We start from the raw sequence: 9,537 nt of genomic DNA on the forward strand, positions 1-9,537 counted from the left end.
TAGCATTTTTATCTCTTTTGGACATCATCTAGAAGAGTAAAATTTAGCTTTATTTTTCTGAATATCATATAATTAATTTATAATATGCAAATATTTATTAATTCATTGTGTAGCTTTTGCATAGTATTTAAGAAATCATGGTGATATAATAGTTAATGCAGTCAGAGCCCCATTTGCTTGTGGGTGAAGTTCAAGAAGACACAGCCTATTGAACTTGTGCTTCTTTGGAGAAGAAGGTAAGAAACTTATAAACATGTAATTAATTTTACATTTATTACATTATTGGTCACTGTTAGTAACATTTGCCTCACTTTTTTTCAGAGGAGTGATAAAAGATTGTGGTCTACAAGCTACCTGTGGTCACTTCAAGGCTGCCTCCTCCTATAAAGCTACCTTTAAAATAGAATATTAACAGCATTCAGATTCTGCATTAGGGTTTGAATATACTGTTAGAGATCTTTTTTCATATCTAATTTTGGACTCTTTCTCAATATCCAATCAATATGCAAAAAAATAAATATTAAGGATTTATTCATAAGGATTGATTTTTCCTTGTCATTTTAAAAAATTTTTATTGAAGTATAGTTGATTTACAATGTTGTATTAATTTCTGCTCTACAGCAAAGTGACTCAGTTATACATATATATATTCTTCATATTCTTTTCCATTATGGTTTATCACAGGATATTGAATATAGTTCCCTGTGCTATACAGTAGGACCTTGTTTTTTATCCATCATATATATATTAGTTTGCATCTGCTAACCCCAAGCTCCCAATCCATCCTTCCCCCACCCACCCTCCACCTTGGCAACCACAAGTCTGTTCTCTATTTCTGTGAGTCTGTTTCTATTTCGTAGATATGTTCATTTGTGTCGTATTTTAGATTCCACGTAAAAGTTCTCCTTGTTACTTTGATCACAAACACAGCTCTGTACTAAATACTGAAGCTTTTTTCCCACATGTTATCAACTGCAAATCTTAATAACTAAATTTAGGAATTTCCAGATAATATACAATGTAAACACTTTATTATTATAGCCCTCTGGTTATTTTCAGAATGAAATTATTTCAGAATTAAATAATTGTCGCCTGTGGGATTTTTCACTTTCATTTCACAGGGCTATAGTAATGTCAAATGTCCTTTTGCTGTTGCCTGAAGAGGGTAGTAGAGTAGTGGGAGAAAAGGTGAGGTGCTCTCATGGCTCCCTATGTAAATGGGAAAATGTTCTGAGAAACTTAAGAGCAAAATTTCTAGTTTGACCGTTGTAGTGTAAATTCAGTATTTTCCCCTTCTCTTCTTGGAAATCACCCAAAAGCTACAAGAAAAATGATAAACAGAAAAGCATACGCTATCTTTAACAAAAATAGAAAAGAGTTCAGCCCTACAAAATAGGTGGAAGTTTTTCCAAAAACAGTGGAAATGGACCAGGCAAATGTAGGAAGAGGCACCACAATAAGAACTGGTTTTGCTGGCTCTTTCTGAGCTCTACAATCGTGACAGCCTCTCTCTAGTTCCTCTCAAATAGAAGAAAGCCAAGGGAGTCATGATCTAATAAGATTTAATTCAAGAGAAAACACATGAAGTGAATTGAAGTAGGGCACTCTAACAGTGGAAGAGTGCAAATCACACTAAACCAAATGACATCAACAACATCTATAAAGGAAAACTAGAGACCATACAGGGAGGAACAGACAAGCACATTAGTAGTCCATGACAGATGAAATAGACAAAGCTAAGTAAGAACAGAGGAGGCCTAAACAGTATAAGGTAGATCTAACCAGTTTATGTTGAACACTGTACCCTAAAAACAAATAAGTACCCTATTAATTCAAAAAAACAGTAGAATAAACAGTACTTTTTGGTCTTAATGCACTAAAGCTAGAAATAAATTATGAAATCAGAAAACAAAAACTCCCACCACCTGAAAAAAAAATTTTTTTTGAGTCTTAATTTTTGAATCAGAGAGCAAAATCAAGATTGGAGTATTTAGAAAATAATTGTGGAAATACTGTATATCAGAGCTTTTGGACTATTGTTCACAGAAATCTTGGTAACCTCAAATATTTAATCAAGAAAGAATGAACGAACATAAATGAATTAAGAGTCTAACTCAGTAAGTTGAAGGATGAACAGTCAACCTGAGGAAAACAGAAGGAATTAACAGAGATAAAAAAGGAAATTAATAAATTTAGTATAATAAATCCAAAAGTTGATTATCGGGTGGGGGGGGGAAGTGGATAACAATAAAATAAGTGTCCAACTGAATCAAAATATAAGAAGATATAACAACATTTTGGAGAGACGATCACAAATACTGAAAAAAATTTAGGGAATCTTAAGATACTATCTTGTGCAACTCTGTTAGATAAACTTGAAAACCTGGAGAAAATGATTCTCTATGAAAGTATAATTTACCAAAACAGACTCTAGAGGAAATAGGACATTTAAACAAATAGAAGAAGTTGTTAAAAGAATTTATGTTACAGCATACTTCTATTTTTGTGTGTGCATGCATGTGTTTTCAAGGATGGTGGGGGGAAAAAAGAAACTTAAGAGGTAGTCAACTACAACATAGGGGACAGCCAACCACACTTCCAACTCTAAAGCGGTCAAAGTTATGATGTTCTGAATCTTCTGCTTACTGCCATTATCATGCCCCACCACTGTGGGGTATTTCACTTTCGTGTATCTACTATAAGACTGTGTCACTTTTTATTTTGCTACCTGGAACACCATGTCATTAACTTGTTTTAAGCTGATTAGTAAACAGTATTTATCTTGCACTTGCTATTCACTTTCTAAACATTTTTAAAACACCAACCATGATTCAGAAGTTGAGCTAAAAGTGACCAAGACACAGTCTCTGCTCTCAGAGAACTTACTAGGCTACAGAGTAAGATACATATACACGTAATACAGTACCATGGGATAAGCAGTGCTGCATAGAGTGCAGTGGCAACCACTGCAGTGGTCTGGAAGAGAGGTAATGTGAGCTAAACTGGAGGCATTACAGTGGGAACTGAGAAATGATGGTGTATTCAAAACACATTTTAGAGATGGAGCCCAACTTCACATAGGCCGAAAAAAAGTTTGCCCTCTTGGCATACTTAGATACCCATAGTAAGGGAAAAAAGCATAAGAAAAATATATTTCTGTAAATAAGTATTAAAAAGTTTAATCACTTGGGCCAATATTTAAGAGCATATTTAAGATTGAATAAGAAGAATGAAACCAGATTACTGAAGATATTAAAATCCACACAGAGGAATTTAAATTTTATGTCCAGAAATAATAAAGAACCATTGAATGTTTTTTGTGTATGGCTGACTTCTCAAATTGCTTTTGAAGAAGTTTTGTTTCTTTTTTTAATATCAGTTAAGATAGATTGTTTTTTTATTAGCAGATACAGTATCACATTCAGCTTTGTATTTCTCCAACCCTGTTAACCTAGTAGTGCTTAAGAAAAAGGGGTGATGGTAGTAAAGAGATGCTGAGCCTAAAAGAGGGAAGACCAAATCAAGGTATAATACAATGAGATCAAGACTTAGATAAATAACTACCTTAAAGACAAAACCACCTGTTTGAGCTAAGGCCCTCACAAACAGCCCCAAAGAACCAAAGCTCTGTGTAATTGGCTAAACTGATTGGCAGTTGGTGCCTATTCATGCACAGCATAAAATTAGAGTACTATCAGAAGATTAAAAAGATGAGAAGGAAGGAAAAGTAGTAATGGACAAGGGCATTTATATTGGAAAAACTGGGAAGACATTCTTTCCTTTCAGTACATCCACCCTCCAGTACAGAACTTGGAAAATCAAAATCTATGATCCTTTTTGTTTTGTTTGCTTTTATTTATTTTTCTAAGCTATTTTTTTCTTTCTGTGCCATTATTCCATACAATTAATTGCAGCACATTGTTAGATATTAATATTTGCACAGTAAAACTTTTACTCAAGTTGGTCACATAAATATCCTGCAACTCTTCAGAATTTGCACCATCCTGGGATTGTAAACCTGGAATGTATGTTTGAAACCCCAGAACGAGTTTTTGTAGTAATGGAAAAGCTGCATGGAGATATGTTGGAAATGATTCTATCCAGTGAGAAAAGTCGACTTCCAGAACGAATAACTAAATTCATGGTCACACAGGTATTTTAACTTTTTCTGAAACTAGAAAATAATAAAAACTACGAGAAATGGTAGTGCTTTTACATATGGTAATATTGTGGGAATTGTTAACTTTGAAGAACAAAGTAACACTTTTAGTTAAATCTTGATGAACTGTAGTGGACTTTTTAAATTATTATACCACTCAAGGGGTCCAGTTAGTGTTTAGCTGTGATTTTTCCAGAAATAGAAAAAAATTCTGTTTTCTTCAATAACAGATACTTGTTGCATTAAGGAATCTACATTTTAAGAATATTGTGCACTGTGACTTAAAGCCAGAAAATGTGCTACTCGCATCAGCAGAGCCATTTCCTCAGGTGAGATATTCTCCAAAACCTTTAAGTACGGTTTTAAGTATCTGTCTGACAACATTATAAAGTACCCACGTAATGAAAGGCAGTGCTGTAGGTTCAGAACATAACCATCTTACAGAAAAAAAGTTTCTACCTTATAACTGCCATTGAGGATTTATACCTGAATAGTCTGAATTCAGATTTTACTAATTATATTGCTTATTTTCATGAAGACTTTTTAGACTTAATGACTTTTTAGACCAGTTCTCAAGGAATAATTTTTTTGCACAATTCAGCCCTCCCTGTGGGTTGGAAATGAAGTAGGGAGAGTCAGCCTTGGTTGGTGCTTGGTGCTCAGGACAAATTCCCCATGAAATAAAACAAACTGAGGGATGACCCTGAAATGAGAAGACTAGATTTTGGTTGAGGCAGGCAGCTAACACTTCTTCCTCTTTAGAGTACTATATTTCAAACATTTTCAGCAAAACCTATGGAAGAATTACATTTCCCATCACCGCCAGTGCTCACATATGTATTACGATATGTATGTGTGTGTCTCTCCTGCGTGTGATGCATTCATTTTTTTACTTGGTTAAATTTCATTTCATTAAAAAGTGTTGATCTTGATCCAAATTTATTTCATAACCTAAAAATGGTTATTAACCCAAAGTTTGAAACATTTGTCCTGAGGAATATATATTGGTGGTACCTATGAACATTTCTCATATGATCGTCATCAACTAGAATAATCTGTTGCAAATTATTGTTTATGTACATTTAAAACACACTTAGACAAGTGGCTAGAATAAGGACAACAGAAGACTATTTCACTTGGTAAATACAACTCAGATTCTCTTTCAAGAAAAAGATGTATTTAAAAAAATTATTCAACTCTTTTACTTTTAAGGAAGTAATCATATTCCTTTTGTAATGCCTATGTGAATAAAAGTAATCCTCTATCTTTGTGAGGTCAAAAAGGTTCCATAAGCATTGGTGCAATATTTTAAAGTGCTTCCATGTATTATTTCATTTGATCTTCAAAAGAGTATGGACAAAGGATGTACACCCCTATAGCTAAGGTTAAAACTCCAGCTTTCTGACCTCCATTAGGAACAAAGGGAAAATAATGTCACTTACTTGATACTCTTTTTTTTGGTCAAGTGCTAGCCATGGCCCCTCTTCTTTATTCAGTTGCCAAACTGCCAAGTCATCTTTACTTTATCAAAATGTTAGCTGAAATATGGCATTTAATGAAAAAAAGAGGTCACATTTCTTCATGGTCAATAATCCTGTTCTTCAAATATTCAGAGGAAGTAGCTGAATTCAATAATGACACAGAACAAATATCATCATAAAAACATGTATGAAGGTCCATCTTTGCTTTCCACTCACTGTTTGTACCACTGGTTTGTAGAGGCCTCTCAATTTATCTTGACGTTTTTAGTGAAGACATTTTGTGAATCAGGGCATTTCCCCCGGACAGTACTTGGCATTTGCTTGTTCAGCATGGATGTATCATTAATCACCAAAATTTGAACCTCGTAGAAGATGGGCAGCAAGATAAGTATTCTGAGCTCTGCCAATCTCATTACATTTCCAGAACTCTCTTCCCAAAGGGGCATGGTAGTGACTGCAGCTACCCCCAGATATAACTTGTTTCAAGTCTAAACATCTAACTAGCAATATTTTGTTCCATAGTCATAGAAAACACTCTTTCTCTTTCAAGCAATCTCTAATATGACTCTTCTCCTGGCCACATTTATAGTTATCTTTAATACACCTCAATTTCATTTACTTGCCAATATATAGTGTCCTTGGGAAGAGAGATTCTAGGATTAAGCAAAATAAAGGGTAAGTTTTAAAATATCATAACTTGGGGCTTCCCTGGTGGCGCAGTGGTTGAGAGTGTCTGCCTGCCAATGCAGGGGACACGGGTTCGGGCCCTGGTCTGGGAAGATCCCACATGCCGCGGAGCAACTAGGCCTGTGAGCCACAATTACTGAGCCTGCGCATCTGGAGCCTGTGCTCCGCAACGAGAGAGGCCGCGGTGGTGAGAGGCCCGCCCACCGCGATGAAGAGTGGCCCCCACTTGCCACAACTGGAGAAAACCCTCGCACAGAAACGAAGACCCAACACAGCCATAAATAAATAAATAAATAAAATTAAAAAAATATATATCATAACTTATTTTTCATTCAGCAAACATTTGAGTACCTCTATCCAGGCAGTGTGAGGCCACTGAGCATTTAAAAGTGAAACATATAGTTCCTGCTTACAGGTGATAGAAAGTGATCTCCTAAAAGCCAAATGATAAAAGGTCAGCACCCTCCACTTCATCAAAAACACTGAGCACTTATAACACCAGTCTGGTATTTGGCATTCTGGAAGCTAGAATTCAAAAGTGGTTTTTTGAAATAAGCATTAGCAAAGCTCTTCATACTGTTAGTAATGGATCACAGGGTTATAAATGTATCTAAATTTTGCGAAAAGGGTATTTTACAATTTCCTTATCTATAATCTTTTGACATTCATAATCAATACAGTTGGCAAATGTGTTGAAATGATACAGTATATTTAGGGACAGGTATGTATATATAGATTGATACATATATCAATAATATAAAATTATCATCCTTTAATTTCCAGGTGAAGCTGTGTGACTTTGGTTTTGCACGCATCATTGGTGAAAAGTCGTTCAGGAGATCTGTGGTAGGAACTCCTGCATACTTGGCCCCTGAAGTTCTCAGGAGCAAAGGCTACAACCGTTCTCTAGATATGTGGTCAGTGGGAGTTATTGTCTATGTGAGCCTCAGCGGCACATTTCCTTTTAATGAAGATGAAGATATAAACGACCAAATCCAAAATGCTGCATTTATGTACCCACCAAATCCATGGAGAGAAATTTCTGGTGAAGGTAAAAAAAAAAAGTTTTAGGTCTGTGCCTTTTAGTCAAAATCTTTGTGTTCCCAAATCACCCTGTCTCTTCTGACTTCTCTTTTTAATATTTCCCATTCACCTTCCAAATTCAACTGTTTACCAATTTTTTGAGCACGCTTCCTTTTACATTATCTTTTCTTTATCTTCCTTATAGTTCACAGGCAGGGCACTAATCCAGGCCCCAACTGCCTCATTTTCAAACTACTCAAATAGCTTAACTGTCCTCAGTCACCACTGCCAGATCCTTCTTCAGGAAACACTACTTTCATCTTACTCTGCTCCCGGACATTTATCTCAGCCTCTCTTTAACCAGGCTGCATCTGTAGGTCTCTGTGATATGGCCCAAGTTTGCCTTCTAGCCTCATCTGCCATTACTGCCCTATGCAAGCTACTTTCAACTATTCGCTGCATTTTGCTTAGGCCTTTTCCCTGCCTACCGTCTCTCCTCCTTGCTGTCGAAATCCTTCCAGTTCTTCAGAGATCCCTTAACTTGTGGCTCATCTGAGAAGTCTTCCCTGAACCCCTCCTCCAAACTGTGTAAGATCTACTTAGGCTACTAGTTGGGTTTATTTATCTTTTCACAACCACTTATCTTCAGAACTAGATTCTAATCTCCTTGAATGGAGACCTGTAACTTAGGTTCTTTATATACCACTTAAAACATTATTTAACATTCCCATAGCATTTGATAGAACCACTACTGGGGAACATCCCCACCTGAATTTAGCCAACCCTTGGAACAGGGGGGTCTATTTTTTGTTTTCCCATAAGTGCCAGACCTAATCATAGGGATTAATGGCCCATTAAACTGGGAAAAGTTTGAGGAACAACATATAAATAGTAGGCTTACTTGGTAATGAACAGAGCTAACTGAAGAAGTACATATGAGGGTTTTGGGATGTTGCCAAAGTCATCTTAGCGCTCCATGGACAGTGTGGTCTGCAGACCTCTTAAATCAGAATCACTTGGTGAATTTATTAAAAAGAAGACCCCGCTGGTTCTATCCCAGAGATTCAGACTCACCAGCTGGATCGATACCCAGGAATAAATACACTGAATACATTTTAATAAATACACTGAATGATTCTGATGCACATAGTGGACTGCCATTTAAGGAACAATGGATAAAAGTTTGAAGTATTTAGAATACAGAGAAATTAATAATTAAAATACTTATGGGAAAAAAATGATTAGGGCAAAAACAAAAATATGGAAAATTTTTGCTAGTTTGGTGGTATTTAGAACTAGAAATAGTATAAGTCGTTCATTTGGCTCATCCCTGGATCCATGCCTTAGTAACAGCTGTATTGTTACATAGGGATGTTGTCAGTGTATAGTTACCTGGTTGCTTTGGTTTTGCAGTTGGCCCATTTCTCCAAATAATTGGATAAAATATGTATGCCAAGATCTCACCACATACACCAAAATACCATGAACTTATTTGCTAAAACTTGTTAAGTATGAACTTTTGGTAATAAGTTATCACCTCACTGTAACCACATCTGTAGAAGCAAGGCAATGGCTTCAGCTACTTTTCCAGACCAAGCCCGAGACTAGAGAAGAACATGGCATCATTGGGGAGGGAAAAAAGAAACAAAAAAAATCAGCCTATAATCAGAGTCTGTTTTAGTCATCTTAAAAAATAATAGTTAATACTCAGCATTTATATGCTGAGCACCATTCTAAGCCCTTTATGTGTATTAAATTTATTTCATCTTCTCAACAACCTCATTTTACAGTTGACCGAAGCACAGTATACTTTAGTAACTGACCCTATGTCACCCGTAGTAACAACGCCAGCTCAAGCAGGCTGACTCCACTCTGTACTTTTAACCTGTACTCTATACTGTCTCCTTAATAAACCAGATACACTGTGAATTCAGTAAATATTTATGGATCACCAGCAGGTTAGCTTAAAGGCCATGTCCTTGAGAAGCAAAAATCCTCAACCTTATATTTCTATGGATTGAACTGCTTTCCAGGCAGTCACAGGTTTGGGATGCTCTATATGCTTAAATTCATGTATCTAATTTTGTCTTTTCCCTTAGCAATTGATTTGATAAACAACCTACTTCAAGTGAAGATGAGAAAACGTTACAGTGTGGACAAATCTCTTAGTCATCCCTGGCTGCAGGT

At 36.0% G+C, this 9,537-nt stretch overlaps 1 protein-coding gene across 5 annotated transcripts in view; it reads left to right on the top strand.

Annotated features, from left to right (window-relative positions):
- Positions 1 to 9,537, top strand: part of PRKD3 (protein kinase D3) — an 83,980-nt gene that overhangs the window by 70,988 nt on the left and 3,455 nt on the right. For 4 of the 5 annotated variants that reach the window (XM_036872466.1, XM_036872471.1, XM_036872470.1 and 1 more), the window contains 4 exons: positions 3,992 to 4,153; positions 4,390 to 4,488; positions 7,111 to 7,378; positions 9,450 to 9,535. In XM_036872466.1, the coding sequence (XP_036728361.1) occupies positions 3,992 to 4,153; positions 4,390 to 4,488; positions 7,111 to 7,378; positions 9,450 to 9,535 (615 nt within the window). The remainder of the gene's footprint in view (positions 1 to 3,991; positions 4,154 to 4,389; positions 4,489 to 7,110; positions 7,379 to 9,449; positions 9,536 to 9,537) is intronic. The other variant, XM_036872469.1, reaches the window with a different exon arrangement.

Source organism: Balaenoptera musculus, chromosome 13 (assembly GCF_009873245.2).
Source record: "Balaenoptera musculus isolate JJ_BM4_2016_0621 chromosome 13, mBalMus1.pri.v3, whole genome shotgun sequence".
NCBI classification, from domain to species: Eukaryota; Metazoa; Chordata; class Mammalia; order Artiodactyla; family Balaenopteridae; genus Balaenoptera; species Balaenoptera musculus.